The sequence below is a fragment of the Schistocerca gregaria genome, chromosome 7 (assembly GCF_023897955.1).
Source record: "Schistocerca gregaria isolate iqSchGreg1 chromosome 7, iqSchGreg1.2, whole genome shotgun sequence".
In the NCBI taxonomy this organism is placed as follows: domain Eukaryota; kingdom Metazoa; phylum Arthropoda; class Insecta; order Orthoptera; family Acrididae; genus Schistocerca; species Schistocerca gregaria.
In genome coordinates, this window is record NC_064926.1 from 413,719,837 (window position 1) to 413,737,949 (window position 18,113).

At 41.3% G+C, this 18,113-nt stretch overlaps 1 protein-coding gene across 3 annotated transcripts in view; it reads left to right on the plus strand.

The window, feature by feature from the left end:
• LOC126281591 (proteoglycan 4-like) overlaps positions 1–18,113 on the plus strand; it is a 281,963-nt gene that overhangs the window by 57,945 nt on the left and 205,905 nt on the right. Inside the window, exons 4-5 of one of the 3 annotated variants that reach the window (XM_049980676.1) lie at positions 4,162–4,272; positions 7,953–8,072. The exons of 1 other annotated variant lie outside the window; for it this stretch is intronic. In XM_049980676.1, the coding sequence (XP_049836633.1) occupies positions 4,162–4,272; positions 7,953–8,072 (231 nt within the window). The remainder of the gene's footprint in view (positions 1–4,161; positions 4,273–7,952; positions 8,073–18,113) is intronic. One more of the 3 variants, XM_049980677.1, reaches the window with a different exon arrangement.

Consider the following 18,113-nt stretch of genomic DNA (forward strand, 5'->3'; position numbering starts at 1 on the left):
ACTAACCTGGTGCCGAATAATTCTATATCGCATAATATCAGATCCTCAAACATTAGTGCTACGATCCTTAGCAAGCTGTCTGTCGCTTGAAGGCTTTAATTTACTCTTTGTGATATGATACTTAATTATCCTGGCTTATTAAAAATATGACCGTGAACATCGGACTACTTCAACGCTGTGTTGCAACGAAGTATCACGTACATGTGGTAATCATACACGTTCCACTCACATTAATGTTTCCACTGCTACGTACGGCGTCAGTATTCAGTAGCCACTTACAGGCGGAAGGTGGCATCGCTACTAGCGAAAGTGGGTACATAAACTCTTTTGGCAGAAGTAGTAAACAGTGCCGTCGTCGTTGTAATGCGGAAACGGAGCAGTTTTTCTATCGACCAAAAGGGCAGAATCGTTGGTTTCAGGCCAACAATGGAAACACTTCCAAAGTGGGTAAGTTCTTAAACTGTTATCGTGCCGCCTTGGTTAAAGTAGGTTGTGCATCGCAAAATGGCGATATCAGAAACTGCAGCCGAGGCAACTGTGGTTTACCACGGGCCTTAGATGGCAGGGCTGAACGACGGCTGCAGAGATGTGTTAAGCGTCAATAGACATGCAAGTGTTGAGCCAGAGTCAGACAAGGGCTAGCAACAGTGTCTTTTTCAGAACCTTTCAGGAAACGTTGCTGCGTGTAGCCCTCCATATTAAATGCTTGGATCAAGTACCCATGCTGACTACTGTTCATCGCCGACCATGCTGGAATTCGCACACCAAAGACGCCTTTGGACGTCCACTGAGTGGCGACAGGTGCCCTTTTGAGCTGGATCACGCTATATGCTACATCAGTCAGACGACCGTTAATGTGTATAGTCTAGAAAACGCGAAAAAGTGATCGGAATATTATAACGGATAACATAGCTTTATGGTAAGGATAATGTTTTCATGACATTTCTTGGGTGATCTCGTACTTCTAGAAGGCACATTGCGTTAACACAAGTAAGTATATATCCTTGGGGACTATATTCAGCCCTCTGACAGGTGATCACATTTTTGTGACTGGAAATTGTATTTCACTTTTTTTTACTTGTACACTAACTTATAAACTGAAATTAGAGATAAAGTAAATACTTACGATAGTTGGAGGCTGGTGTAAGTTTGCTAATGATAATTGTAGGTCGAAATGATATGGTAACGTAGAGTCTTATCGAATATCGTAATCAATCAAACAACCGTACATGCAAAATATACAACTAATCCTGAATCTCAGTAGTTGCACACACACGGTAACCTTCACATTTTTGGGTCTGAGGAAGAGAGACTGTATATATTCCTATTTAATCCAATGTGACCAATTAACACAAACATTTAAACAGATGGTACTGTGCGGTTAGTAAATTTGCTCATTTACTGCCATGGTGAAACAGTATTTTCATACATTAACTTTGTACTTCATTGCCGAATTTTTATTGTGTCGGATATGGTGCTTATGGGTGCTGGTGTGCAACAGAAAGCCACCTCTTCCCCCGTCGATGTAGTTGGAGGAGGGGGATCCTGGACGGTATGGACTACTTTAGGTGCTGGGTACAAATGTTACAACAAATGAAGCGTACTTAGAGAATCAGGACAGATAAGAAATTTAGTACTGGAAGAACGAATCATCTGCTCCAATGCGCGCAACATCGCAGGTATTTCTGCATCAAAGACAGTAAGCGCTTGAGGCAGTCAGACCTTGAGGACACAACAGAACCACCAAAAGAATCCCACTGTTTCTGTCACCTGTAAAACAGCAACATAGTAGTGGTGCTCAGATAAAATTTCAGAAAACGTCGCTTTAAAAACGGAAGTAGGAGTGCTACCAATCCTGTGCAGCAACAAATCTAAGATCACTCTGCTCCTCTTCAGTAACTAGGATCGCAGACGTTTAAAACCCTGGACTTGGGGCCATACTGTCTCCATACCAAGGGATTCCTGCACACTCTGAATGCGGATCCCAAACAGAATTGTGGTTCGTGGGCAGTTGGCAAAAAAGGAACCCGACCGGCAACGTATGCTGCGCGAGTAAAGGCGGACCTGCGAGGAACTTACACCCCTGATGCACCGTGGGAAGGGGAGAGGGGGCGGGTGCTCCGCGGGAAACGGCGGTTCGCCGATTGCAGCACAGGGCTAGGTATGGGACTGCTCTTATAAGCACCTGTGGCCAACTTTTTCATGGTGGATAGCGTCAATGATCTTCAAGTACGAAGACGTCCATGATCCATACATCATGCACCCTAGTACAGCCGTCAACGCACGTAAGCCCTATAAAACTGACGGTGACGTGTCCGCTCCCCAACACCTGTAGCTAACGGACTTCAAGATATCCAGCGGTTTCCCGGTTTCTGGCATTTTAACCATTTGAACCATATTTCCACTATTTTTTCCCTCCTTTGTTTCACTCAATACCAGGAGGCCTGCTCTCTTTAATGTCAAGGGGACAGAACCCCATTAATATTAGCAATGTCTCCCGCCCCCCCCCCCCCCCCCGTTCCTCCAAGGAGATGTTCTGTATGCCCCTACCGAGCGCAGAAGTATGTTTTACTGTAACTTTCTCACGGCCATGGCAGGCATGACCCTCGTGAGCCTGTGTACCCAGACCCCTGACCCGTATCTTACGATTGATGTTAGGACGCTGTTATGGTATAGTTTAATTAGGTCGAGTAGGAGATGGAAACGTTTGTAACCATTTCCAGTTAGGTTGTTTAACGTTTCCTGTGATCTTTGTGTCAATGTGCGATGCATAGTTCTACCTCTTGTTGACGACTACACCTAGATAACGGGTGTCCCGGTGCCGAAGAGCTGGTGAGCCGTTAATTCTGACAGTTGGATTCCCAACAAGTTGTCCTTTTAGCAACAAATATGTGGGCTTGAATGGTGCTATTGTCATTTTAACTTTGTGGCACCATGTAGTCAAAATAGATATACACTACTGGATATTAAAATTGCTACACCACGAAGATGACGTGCAACAGTCGCGAAATTTAACCGGCAGGATGAAGACGCTGTGATATGCAAATGATTAGCTTTTCAGAACATTCACACAAAGTTGGCGCCGGTGGCGACACGTACAACGTCCTACTATGAGGAAAGTTTCCAACCGATTTCTCATACACAAACAGCGTTGCCTGCTGAAACGTTGTTGTGCACTATGGGACTTACCATCTGAGGTCATCAGTCCCCTAGAACTTAGAACTACTTAAACCTGCCATGCTCAAGGCAGGAATCGAACCTACGAGAGTAGCGGTCGTGCGGTTCCAGACTGAAGCGCCTAGAACCGCTCGGTTACACGGGCGGGCGGAAATAACGGTGCTTTAGCTCAGGGATAAGTCTGGAATTAAAATAAGAGGAGAATAATTATGGCAAGAGCAATGGAACAATTAGAATTTTTTGGACTGTTTGGGGGAAGAGACCAAACAGCGAAGTCATCGGTCTCATTGGATTAGGCAAGGACAGGGAACAAAGTCGGCAGTGCCCTTTCAAAGGAACCATACCGGGATTTGCCTGGAGTGATTTAGCGAAATCACGGAAAACCTAAATGAGCATGGCCGGACGCGAGATTGAGCCATCACCCTCCTGAATGCGAGTCCAGTGTGCTAATCACCGCGCCACCTCGCTCGGTGCAATGGAACAATGATGAAACAGGGCGAAGAGCCATAAAACTGGTGGATATGTGTCCTGTCCGCTGCTCAACACCTGTGGCTAATGGTCTTTAGTGGTTTCAGGTTTCTGGCATACAGGACTCTTAGTTGTGGCAATGACGTCACTCTCCATCCAGTCGATAATTCTCCATCCAAAATGAAGCTCAGCGTCATCCCTATCAAGAGATTCTCAGTCTAATCACCTATTTCTCGAATTCATTTCTGCGCTTCGGAATGCTCCTGTGTTTCAGAAACTATATAGCACACGATACGTCAAATGATACTAGTACTGACAGTAGTCACTTCCATTAAGTTCCTCATTATGGAAGCCATAACTGCCCACAACGTTTGTGGATTAAAGTAAATTTATGTAGGAGATCCTTCGAGTGGCTTGATTTCGAAACAGTTTATAATGTTCTTGTAATTGTCTTGTAGTTCCTACGCCGTTGATTACCTTTTGTTTGATAACTGCACTCTTTATCCTCTGTTGCAGAACCAACAACACCAACACCACCAGTAGTTACCACAGATTCATCCACGAATGGATCAGAATTGAAACCTGAAGTGACGACAGCTGCAGCAGCACCGACAACTCCCGCACCAGGTACACATTTTGTTTTCTTTTGCCACTTTTACTGTTGCAGCAACAACTCCAATTTACATACCTTGCATATCTCAACAGATGATACCCCATCAGTTATAAAAAACATTAAATAACTACAGTTGTCAGGAAAATAACAATACCTTACTTGTCGTCTTGTATGACATATCAGTTAACCATTTATACAAATAGTTTACTTCATTTTGCAAATATCACATCCGAGTTAACATTAAAATATGAATCCACTGTGAGTGTGAATCGACGTTTTAAACGGTCAATTGTAACATCGTATGAAGATATCCTGCAACTTCGTTTCTGTCCCTATTAGTTTAACCAGTGACAAACGTTGATAATTTCGCTCCACCTATTCGTGGCTAGTATTTTGTGTAGTTCTGTGATAACTCATGCGATTTTAAAGTAATATGTGCATGAGAAGGTAACTTACAACGTATCTCGCATTAGCCAACATGGAGTTCCCATTAATAGAGGTGGTGCATCCTGGGGAACACAACGTACCCTGAAAAAATGTGCTCTCATTGACTATACATGGGAGTGGATAATCGTTATGCACCTTCTTTCCAAATAATTGACTTTCTCAAACACTTTTCGGTGCATATACCGGGTGATTCCGTAATGATGTTACAAACTCTCATGGGTGATGGAGTAGGGTATATGTATCAGTTTGAGGCAGTGCTTCCCCAACCATGCGACTACCGAGTCGTAAATTTATGACGATAATTGTTCTGATACCTCTGACAGTAGAATACAAGACGAATTGGTATTGTTTTAGCTAAGATTGTAGGGTAGACAATTTTCAGAAATGACTGTACGGATGACGATAAGGAAAAATGTTTAGAAAATGTGGGTTCTACAACGCATACCTAAAGATCAATGTTCACTTGTACATCTTCGGTACGGTAAAACATATTTCATCTATTCAATAAGTGCTCGTCACCCTTGTTGTGTACGTTTTACAGCCAATGTTTAGGAGATAAATTTTTTCTTGCTTTGTCTATATTATATTCTCCCAAAACACGGAGAGCAAAGAGCTTGTAGCTTAAGAGAGCTGAAGGTGGACAAGTGCTCAAAACTCACGTTTACCAGTCATTTCTTTATGTTCTGGTACATACTAACATCTTTAGAAGTTGACAATCCGAAAACTGTATAAACAATAGTACCAGTATAAGTTTCCCACTATCAGAGGTAGCACTGATTGTTTTTTGTAACTTTCGACTGGTTTGTTTCCTGACAAGATTCCCTTACCTCACATAGGTACTTTCACCCCTATCCTCCGCCCCTGAGAGCTAGTAACAATATCACGGAAATATTTAGTGTAAGTACTGTACTGCACTTTGTACCTTACACGTGACGTCACAAGCCACATCCCCTTCTATGACCTCACCATGTACCTCGCCGCTCCTTGCTTCAAAATGACCAATAGGAGAGCTTTTAAGGAAAAAGCAACACTCATATTTAGAGGATCGTTCGCAGTGTACTCTCCTATCACGAGGAAAATTTTATCTCAGTAATATTGTGGACATAAATAAGAGCAGCCCTCCGCTTTGGAATTTCTCTCTTTAGTGCACCTATAGCCACGTTTCCCTTTCCTGGCTGTGTAGGTTAATTACAGAAAAGATGAATGTGGGTGAGAGGGCTGGCGGTAGCGTCTAAGCCTAGTAATCGAAACTTTCAGGGTCCGGGTTAGAACCCAGCCACTGGTCTAGTTTTGAATAAAAACCATCAACAATGGTTTCTGTAGGCACTGGACATAAGATGTCTCCATCATCAGTCAACGGCCTTGTCAAAGATGGTGGATGAGCGGACAGAGATTCAGGGATCTCTTGCCCCTGGTGCATAAAGATGCGCCTAAAAGACGGAACAGGCAGCAGTGATTAACACAATGACGATGCAAAAAATGGGAACAACCGTTTTAAAGCCACATAATGTATATCTATAAGACAAGTGGCTTTAGCAGCAAAAATATCATGATGATCTCTCCATAGGTGAAAGAATCCTGATTAGGCCCCAGTTTGCATATCCAGGAGGGAACTGACAAAATGGAAGTGAGCATGAGAAAAAAGCAAAGGCTCAGTCTACATACAATAGGGATCAGTAAAGTGAAATGGAGAGAATGTAAGGCTTGCTGCTGAGATGAATGCAGGTTAATGTCAACAGCAGCTGAAAATAACATAACGTAAGGGTAGGACAAGCAGGAGCTACAGTGAGCTACAGTGAGCTGCTCATTGATGGGGTTGGTCTCATCAGATTCGACACCAACAAATGAAAGCCACACAAATGAAAGTCGTGCAAGCTGCATATGAAGATATAGTGGAAGTACATGAGGATATTATACGGATATCGCAGTACGTAAACAGAAATGAAAATATAATGATGAAATGCGGATGCAGAGAATGCATCAGACGAAAAAGTTAAGGAAAAATATACGATTAACACTAGCAATGACAGAGGAGGAAATTTTGCACTAAATTTCAAATTGTAATAGTGAATAATAGTGGTTCATCTGTAAAGGACACCGCTTATAAAATTCTAAAACGACCTATTCTTGAGTACTGCTCGAGCGTTTGGGATCCCTATCAGGTCGGATTGAGGGAAGACATAGAAGCAATTCCGAGGCGGGCTGCTAGATTTGTTACTGGTAGGTTTGGTCATCACGTGAGTGTTACAGAAATGTTTCAGGGACTCGGGTGGGAGTCTCTAGAGGAAAGGAGGCGTTCTTTTCGTGAATCGCTACTGAGGAGATTTAGAGAACCAGCATTTGAGGCTGACTGCAGTACAATTTTACTGCCGCCAACTTTCGTTTCGCGGAAAGACCACAAAGATAAGATAAGAGAGATTAGGACGCGTACAGAGGCATATAGGCAGTCATATTTCCCTCGTTCTGTTTGACAGTGGAAAAGGGAGACGAGATGATTGTTGTGGTACGAGGTACCTTCCGCCGCGCACCGTATGGTGGATTGCGGAGTATGTATGTAGATGTAGATGAATCAGTTCGAGAATCAGAGGGAGTATCAGCTAAACCACAAGTTAGCCCCCATTATAATGGCACTGAGAACTAACTAAACAGTTCAGGTTTCTGAACCAGTTCAAGTCACAAATGACTATCTCAGTCTACATAGTGGCTGAAGACGTTTCAAGCATACGGAGACAGATGAATATTCACAAAAAAACATGCTGTGCATCATGGCCTAATGCTTCTTAAACAAAATATCCGAGCATGCCATTGCGTATTGTTTTCAATTTATAATTAGATAGGCAGCTAGGACTTTGAGATCAGTTATCTCTACTGTGCATTCTTCGATGTGTGTATTACATGGTTAACTAAAATGGCACCGATTAATTCTATATCGCATTATGTCGATGTTTTAATTTTAGTGCTACCGTAGTTAGGAAGATTTCTGTAACTTGAAGGGTTCAACGCAGTGTTTGGGTTTATTAAAAATGTGACAGTGAACATCGGACAAATCAACGCTGTGTTGCAACTAAGTTTCAAGTACATACAGTAATAATACACGTTCCACTCACGGCGAGAGAAAGCCAGTCCAAGAGATCCTTCCAGTGGCTTGATTTCGAAACAGTTTATAATGTACTTGAAATTACCTTATACTCTCAATGCAGTTCAATATCTTTCGTTTGCTAAGTACACACTTTATCCCCTGTTGCAGAACCAACAACACCAACACCAACAGTAGTCACCACAGTTTCATCCACGAATGGGTCAGAATTGAAACCTTCTGCCCCAGAAGTAACGACGGCTGCAGCAGCCACGACAACTTCCGCACCAGGTACACATTTTGTTTTCTTTTGCCACTTTTACTGATGCAGCAGTAACTCCAATTTACGTACCTTACATATGTTAACAGATGATACCAAGTCAGTTCTAATAAACATTAAAAGGACTACAATGGTAACGAAAATAACGACCACAACTGTTGTTAATGTTTTACGCAAATGGTTCACTTCCTGGTGTAAATATCAAATCAGTGATAATATTAAATTATGAATCCATCTTGAGTGTGACACGACGTTTTAACTGGTCAAATGCAGCACCGTATTAAGATATCCTGCAACTTCATTTCTGTCCGTATTAATTTAACCAGCGGTAGAGGTTGATAATGTCGCTCCACCTATTCATGGAGTTGTGCAGCTCTGAGCTAACTCATGCGATTTTACAGTAATATGTGGTTGAGAAGTTAATTTACAACCTTTCTCCTATTAGTCAACATCGCGTTCGCTCCTACCAGTCCTATTCATAGAGGTGATGTATCCTGGGGAACAAAGAGTATCTTGAAGAAGGTACTGTCTTTGAATATACATGAGAGTGGATACACGGTAGACATATGCATTTGAAGTAATTCAGATTCTAATACAGAATTCGGCGCCTTTACCGGGTGATTCCTTGATGATGTCACAAACTTTCATGTGTGATGGAGTAGGGTATATGTATCAGTTTCCCGGCGGTTGTGACCGAGTGGTTGTTCTAGGCGCTTCGGGCTGGAACCACGCGACCGCTACGGTCGCTGTTTTGAATCCTGCCTCGGGTATGGTTGTGTGTGGTGTCCTTAAGTTAGTTAGGTTAAACTAGTTCTAAGATCTTAGGTTTTCCCACCTTTTTCCAGTTTCTTCAGTTTTACAAGGTGGGAATTTAAGGAGATGGGACCTTGATAAACTGAAAGAACCAGAGGTCGTACAGAGTTTCAGGGAGAGCATAAGGTAACAACTGACAGGAATGGGGGAACGAAATACAGTAAAAGAGGAATGGGTAGCTTTTAGGGATGAAGTAGTGAAGGCAGCAGAGGATCGGGTAGGTAAAAAGACGAGGGCTAATAGAAATCCTTGGGTAACAGAAGAAATATTGAATGTAACTGATGAAAGGAGAAAATACAAAAATGCAGCAAATGAAGCTGGCAAAAAGGAATACAAACGTCTCGAAAATGAGATCGACAGGAAGTACAAAATGACTAAGCAGGGATGGCTAGAGGACAAATGTAAGGATGTAGAGGCTTATCTCACTAGGGGCAAGATAGATATTGCCTACAGGAAATTTAAAGAGACCTTTGGAGAAAAGAGAGCCACTTGTATGAATATCAAGAGCGTTGATGGAAACCAAGTTCTAAGCAACGAGGGGATAGCAGAGAGGTGGAAGGAGTATATAGAGGTTCTATACAAGGGCGATGTACTTGAGGACAATATTATGGAAATGGAAGAGGATGTAGATGAAGATAGAATGGGAGATACGATAGTGCGTAAAGAGTTTGACAAAGCACTGAAAGTCCTGAGTCGAAACAAGGCCCCAGGAGTAGACAACATTCCATTAGAACTACTGACGGCCTTGGGAGAGCCAGTTCTGACAAAACTCTACCATCTGGTGAGTAAGATGTATGAGAGAGGCGAAATACCCTCAGACTTCCAGAAGAATACAATAACTCCAATCCCAAAGAAAGCAGGTGTTGACAGATATGAAAATTACCGAACTATCAGTTTAATAAGTCACACCTGCAAAATACCAACGCGAATTCTTTACAGACGAGTCGAAAAACTGATAGAAGCCGATGTCGGGGAAGATCAGTTTGGCTTCCGTAGAAATATTGGAACACGTTGGGCAATACTCACCCGACGACTTACCTTAGAAAAAAGATTAAGGCAAGGCAAACCTACATTTCTAGTATTTGTAGACTTACAGAAATCATTTGACAGTGTTTACTGGAATACTCTATTACAAATTCTAAAGATAGCAGGGGTAAAATACAGGGAGCGAAAGTGCTATTTACAATTTGTACAGAAACTAGATGGCAGTTATAAGATTCGAGGGACATGAAAGGGAAGCAGCGGTTGGGAAGGGGGTGAGACAGGGCTGTAGCCTCTCCTCGATGTTATTCAATCTGTATATTGAGCAAGCAGTAAAGGAAACAAAAGAAAAATTCGGAGTAGGTATTAAAATCCATGGAGAAGAAATAAAAACTTTGAGGTTCGCCGATGACATTATAAATCTGTCAGAGACAGCAAAGGACTTGGAAGAGCAGTTGAACGGAATGGACAGTGTCTTGAAAGGAGGATATAAGATGAACATCAACAAAAGCAAAATGAGGATAATGGAATGTAGTCGAAATAAGTCGGGTGATGTTGAGGGTATTAGATTATGAAATAAAACACTTAAAGTAGTAAAGCTGTTTTGCTATTTGGGGAGCAAAATAACTGATGATGGTCGAAGTAGAGAGGATATTAAATGTAGACTGGCAATGGGAAGGAAAGCGTTTCTGGAGAAGAGAAATTTGTTAACATCGAGTATAGATTTAAGTATCAGGAAGACATTTCCGAAAGTATTTGTACGGAGTGTAGCCATGTATGGAAGTGAAACATGGACAATAAATAGTTTGGACAAGAAGAGAATAGAAGCTTTGGAAATGTGGTGCTACAGAAGAATGCTGAAGATTAGATGGGTAGATCACATAACTAATGAGGAAGTGTAGAATAGGATTGGGGAGAAGAGAAGTTTGTGGCACAACTTGACCAGAAGAAGGGATCGGTTGGTAGGACATGTTCTGAGGCATCAAGGGATCATTAATTTAGCATTGGAGGGAAGCGTGGAGGGTAAAAATCTTAGAGTGAGACCAAGAGATGAATACAACTAAGCAGATTCAGAAGGATGTAGGTTGCAGTAAGTACTGGGAGATGAAGAACCTTGCACAGGATAGAGTAGCATGGAGAGCTGCATCAAACCAGTCTCAGATCTGAAGACAACAACAACAACAGTTTGAAGTTCTAGGGTACTGATGACCTCAGAAGTCTAGTCCCATAGTGCTCTGAGCCATTTGAACCCTTTTTATGATTCAGTGTGAGGTAAGGAATTCCCGTCGAAGAACGACAATGTCGAAAATTATCGGCGACAGTTGATCTGATACCCTTGACAGTGGAGTGCAAGGCCTGTTGGTACTACTATAACTACGACCCTTGAGTAGAAAACTTTCAGAGGTCTGACTTGGCCCACATTTGGAAATCCGTCATAGTACTGACAAAAGGGAAGTGAGCATGAGAAAAAGGCAAAGGCTCAGTGAACATATGGCGCGGATCATTAAAGTGAAATGGAAAGAACGTAAAGATTTAGGGTAATATCAACACCCGCCGAAAAGTAAACGAGAGAGTAGGACAAGAGGGAAATACTGTGAGCTCTTGAGTGATACGGTTGTTTGGACAACAAACCAGAACCACAGTCCAGGTAAGAATGACAGCAGTGCGAGCTGTATGTGAATAGATAGTGGCAGTACATCAGGATATTGAACGGATATTCGAGTACATAAAGAGAAATGAAAAAGTAATAACCATAGTCGATTGGAATGTGGTAGCAGGTAACAGAATAGATGAGAAGGTTTTTAAAAAAAATATTCGCTTAACAGTAGTAATGACAGAGGAAATTCTGCAGTAAATTTCAAATTATAATTGCAAATAATCAGTTAAAGAGTCAGAGGTGGTAGTATACGGGAAGACTACAGCTGGAACACACCAGAGCGAAAGTAAACGCGGTATTGTAAGGCGAAACCATGCACAGATGTAGACTCAGAAAAGTATTAAATTCCGATTAATAGTAGACTTAAGTTTAAGAGAATCGTCCAAAAATATCTGTTTGGAAGCATGTGGGACACTGAAGTGCTCAGGTGCAATAAGATGCGTTTGAATTTTGCTAAAGGCGTGCATATAAAGATGAGAAATTCCACTGCAGGCTCTTGAATTGAAGAGGAGTCCACATTTCTGAAGTGGGCAGTCACAGACTTTGGAAAGTCGTAGGTACAAGGAAAGATAATGCGAAGAAACCTTGGGCAACAGAAGAAAAATTTTAATTCACCGAAATAAGACGGAGGTACAATAGTGTTCAGGGAAATACAAGTATAAATCAATGCAAACACATTAACAATAGCTGCAGGGGCGAAGTAATGAGATTAGAAACGATATCATCGTCGGGAGAATTGTCTCAGCATATAGAGAAGTCAAATCAAACTTCATAAAAAGTAAGAGCAATGTTGACAACATTAAGTACGCAATGGGACTCCTATCGTTAAATGTAGAGGAGCGAGAAGATAGATGGAAAGAGTCCAATGGAGCCCTTTACGACGGGAGGAGTTGTGTGAAGATGTGATAGAGGTAGAAATTGTCGTCTGTGTGGAGGACAAAAGCGATCCTGTATTACAGTGAGAACTTAACTCTTCTCTGTCACCCCTGAATGTCGGTATCATCCTCACAGACACACTCTGTGTAAGTACTGTACTGCGCTTTGTACCTTACACATGATGTCACAAGCCAACCCCTTTCTATGACGTCATCACTTACCTTCAGTCTCGTAATCAGTATCCCTTTCATGAAGATGACCAATCAGAGGGCTTTTAAGGAAAACGCTGCACACATATTTAAAGTGTCGATCTCAGTGTACTCTCCTACTATGAGGAAAAGTTTCTCATCTCAGTAATATTGTGGACATAAATAAGAGGAATTCATCGCTTTCCAGTGTTTCTCTATAGTGCACATATAGACCCCTTTCCCTTTTCTGATTGTATTGGTTAATTTTGGATAAGATGATAGTGGGCTGCAGTTCTGGCAGTAGGGTGTTTGCCTAGTAATGGAAACATCCAGAGTCCGAGTTAAAACCCAGCCACAGCTTCAGTTAATAAAATTCATCACCAATGGTGGCCGTAGACACTGGACATAAGATGTCTCCATCGCCTGTTAACGGTCTTGTCAAAGATGGCGGACGAGCGGACAGACATTCAGGGAAATTTCTTGCCACTGGGACATGAAATTTCTCCTAAAAGACGGAAGTCAGCAGCGATCGACACCATGACAATTCAGAAACCAATGCGACTAACTCTATTAGAGCCACATAATGTGTATCTATATAACGTGTGACCTTTAACAGAGAAAATATCCTGTAATACAGGCAGAATTTAACCGTCGTAAGATGTTGATACTATTTTGACTTACAAGTATCCTTGCTCGTTAACCACGTTTAAAATGTAGTGTTTTAATAAAGACTATCTGCAGCCTGTTGCAATATATTGGTAGAGAAACAGAATTACAGTAAGGAAGGTGTAAAGAAATGCTGTCAACATTGTTTTGAACAATAGAGTGTCTATTACCGTAGAAAGAAGGGATGGAGTACGGCAGTCACTTTGTTTTTGCTGTAACCACATCACTTTAAAATGTCATTCACTTCTACTCAGGCCCCCTCCTCCCTCCCTTTCGAATTCATATATTTTACGCTTTTTCTCAACATAATAGCCTCTTCGCAAGATCATGAAACCTCTGACACACTACTGGCATATCTGATATTCATGAAGTAGTTCTGGAGAATTAACATCATGTTTCGCATTGTAACACCATATCTTCACCAGAAGACGCAGTTGATACTCCTAAACAGCAAATACCTACTCAAACGGTAGCGGTATACAGAACTTACAAGGAAGTGGTGAAAAGGCCTCAGCGTTTCTTATGTGAAAGCCTTGCAGGTTTTTACATATAATTAGTGTTATTAACAATTTATATCTTCATTCTTCGTGTTTGCATATTTGCACTCCCCTTGCATCTATAGGATACCGAATTGTAGCGTGTAACATGGTGGTGGGTGACGTAAGTGTGTGGGTGCGTGAGAAACACCATGCTGCCATCTAGTTTGGAATTCGAAGAATTCATCCACACCTAGAACAGAGTCTCCTTCAGCATGACAGTGTCAGGCAACACAGCAGCGCTATGACGTTTGCAAGAATCCAGAGCCATAGCTTCAGTGTCATTGATTACTCTCCTTAGAGAGCACACTTGGCTCCATCTTTCTTTCATCTATTTCCAAACCTTCAGGAACACCTTCGAGAAATTCGCATTCATACTGTAGAATCGGTTTTAGTAAGTAAGTGGTTATGGGACGGTATCAACAAACTGGTCTCTCGTTGGTAGAAGAGTATTCGTCGCCACGGTGACAAGAATAAAGAAGTAAAACGTTAATACTGATTCTTCTGTTTACCAAACAGCACAAGTGTTCCCTTTCAGCAGCCGGAATCATACTTCCCTCATTTAAAATGAAAAGAACCCTTACATCACTCTAAAATAAACGCTTATCAACAATTGCTTTCACTACTGGCACAATGCTTGAAACATACCTCAGAAAGGTAAAAAATATGTTATTCTGTATAGCACTTTGCTTTCAGTGGAAAATGTCAGTGATAACACCAAATGTGAGCTTAAATTAACACTGCAATGCTACGAAAGGAGTTACCGACACACTAGATAAATGGTGTTCCCAGATATCATCAATGTATTTGCATATAACTCTTTCTTGCTACTCAAGGCTACTTACGCCCCGTCCCTTGCCCACCAGCCTTCAACGAAAAGCAAACAAGCCAAAGCGAAGAAAACTGTTCCCAGAAAATCTTGGCGAGCAACAGATTTATTGGGCAATGAGGAGTCCAGGACCTTTTCCCAGAGCAAATGTTGGTAAACTCACTGCAGAAATAAGAAATTGATGCTACGAGTAAGAAGTCTAGTGACATTTTATCCGCTTTTTTTTAAGTAAAATTATTTTGCATTTATTTCTGATGGATTTGGAAGAAACTGTATTGAACCTAGCTACAACGACCTTGTGATCACTAATCCCTGTATCAGTCATGATGCTCTCTATCAGCTCTGGATTGTTTGTGGCTAAGAGGTCAAGTGTGTTTTCGCAACCATTTACAAGCTACATGGGGCTAAATTGTTAGTGTAGGATGTAAGTTTTTACGTAGATAACTTAACATGGCAGATTTTATTTCATAACATCGGAGACGCATGATGGAGGTTCGAGCTCATAATGCACTAAGTCGTCTTACTTTGTTTCTGTGATCACTGTTAGCTCACCTCCATCATGCGTCTCCGATGTTATGAAATAAAATCTGCCATGTTAAGTTATTTACGTAAAAAACTTACATCCTACAGCAACAATTTAGCCCCATGTAACTTTTCGTGCAGACAACCGCTAGACTCAGTACATATATTTCAACTGTGCATAAAATTCTTCAACATTCTTTAATGTAGTCTTCTTGTTGTTGTTGAAAGAAACCCCAAGGGACGATCCCTACTAACAGTTTTATCTTGTGTTGGTGCTGAGGCCTCGACATCACCGCATTCCTTTAACCCTGCAAGGGGAATAATCCTTTACTTCGTCATGGAAGCTTTTATATTACATAACGCAAGGGTTCATGGCCAATATTGGCGACCTTGGGGACATTTGCTGTATCAGCAGTAGACCCTAGTGAAAACCATGTCTCTGTTCCTAAGGTTGTGTTACCTAACTTTTGACCATCATTAGTGGCTTTAAAACAACAAGGGGGGCGTTAGTACTGGAAAACTGCAAGGGAATTAATAAGTGTCTCAAACAGAAAATATGATATCCCATGTATATAATGATTAAGTGCAACTTGTATCGACAAAAACATCAAACATACAGAACAACGCATAACAGTTGCCCACTGAGCAATGCGAATAAATCAACAGACATAGCAGTCTACGCTTTGGGACCAGGCAACCGCCAAAATCGTGTCTAAAATATACAGGTTTCACCAAGGTAAAGACATTAGTATGCGAGGACGTACAAAAAGATCATAGAAGTAGAAATTTTCATAACAATTGTATCAGAGAAATTTTGGGCTATACCAGTAAATGAAGCAAAAAAAAAAAACCTCACCCTCTACAAGCTCCGTAACAAAAATTCGGCGGGTCCGTCTAATTTTAAACAGCTGTCTATAGATGTCATGACCCTGGAATATCAGTAATACCTCTCGTATTAAAAATTAATTAGAATAAGCATTACTTGGTTCACATGGGTCTGAGCAGTATGGGACTTAACATGTGATGTCGTCAGTCCCCTAGAACATAGAACTACTTAAACCTAACTAACCAAAGGACATCACACACATCCATGCCCGAGGCACGATTCAAACCTGCGATCGTAGAGGTCACATGGTTCCAGACTGAAGCGCCTAGAAAAAGCTCGGCCACGACGGTAGGATTAGCACTACTCGGAAAAATATACATTGCCTTGCTTCGAAAAATGTTAACTGCCCAAATCCCATTCAGTACAGCAGTATGGGAGATACTACCTTTACCTTGAAGAATAAGTCTAACAGGGCTGCATGACTCACGTGCAAGGCAGATTTGTGTGTTGGTACTGCATCTTCTAAGTCCATCCATATATCCTCGACCTGTTATACTTACTTGCCCTAACCCGCAGTGCTGCTGCAGTACGCTGCACTGTAACGTATTAGCTCCGCCGATAAATTATCCTAAGACAACAATACTCTGGCACCTGTTAATGAATAGGAAATAAATATGGTGATATATTATCGCCGGCCGCGGTGGTCTCGCGATTCTAGGCGCGCAGTCCGGAACCGTGCGACTGCTACGGTCGCAGGTTCGAATCCTGCCTCGGGCATGGATGTGTGTGATGTCCTTAGGTTAGTTAGGTTTAAGTAGTTCTAAGTTCTAGGGGACTAATGACCGCAGCAGTTGAGTCCCATAGTGCTCAGAGCCATTTGACCCATATATTATCAAACTGTTGAGGTCCAGAGTTATTTAATTTTTTTGCGTGATTCATTCGTTACATCAATTACAAAAGTTACTAATGTGTAGAATTTGTAGTTCACACATGTGCAAAACGAAGTTCCAATCAACACAGCGCAACCACAACATCTATGTATTCTTGTATTTATAATTATTAGCTGCCACAACACTTCTGTATTCTTTGAAGTATCATCTGCGCACTCTTTCATGTGGGACTTTAACACCAAAACACCAGGAAAGTTTAGGATGCAAGGAATAAGTAACATGAAATTCTTCAGAAAACAAAGAAGAACTTAATCTGCCGTTATCACCAAGGCTATCCATGACAACACATTCGCTACACTGAGGTATTAAGAAACCAGTCTACATAGTCTTTGTGGAAAAAATAACTGAAAATTAAAGTTCAGTGAAGTCAAATAAGTGCAAAAAATATATGACTTTCAAGGAACGTCTTAGGTACCCGTGTAAAAACTCTTGGTAAAAGGAATAATGAAGAAAAACAGAAACGCAAATCATTGTAGTGTACGGTTATGACACTGTACTATTCTATTATACGGTTTGAAGAAGTAATACACTAAACTATCTACGTAAGAACTTAATTTATGATTTGAATACACAAATGTGTAGAAGCGCATCTATCTGAAAATAAGTGGGGCCTGATTGCATGTACATAATAAACACCGTAGTAGGGTTAGAAGAGCTCTTCATAACTTGAGATCAAATGAGGCACAATAGAAAGTTAACATTCAATCAGAATTTCTAACACTGTTTTCAGAAATATCAAACAATCATCTACTCAAGTTGCTGAGTAGATTTTATGATTCTGGCGTTTTACCATGAGACTTTAGGAAAAAGTATCATACACACAATTACTGGCAGGAAAGTGCAAAAGTATTGTAGAATCAGCTGAACAGCTCACACATCCCAGCTGCTGCCAAGTGTAGTATTCAGAATAGTGAAAAAGAAAACAGACATCAGTTAAGTGACGATAAATTCGGCTTTAGGAAAGGTAAGGGCACCAAGGTGACTATTCACACATTCTGTTTGATAACCGAAGCAACGCTGAAGAAAAATTAAGAGACGCTCATTTTATGTATCGAAGTAGAAAAAGCATTCACCAAAGTAAATTGGTGTTAGATATTCTAAATTGCAAGAGAGTATAAATAGGACGTAAGGTTTAAACGATACTCTGAGAAGAATAGTTTAGCGGTGGAGAAGTATTCGTGATGGGCCACATCAAACTAGACGGTGAC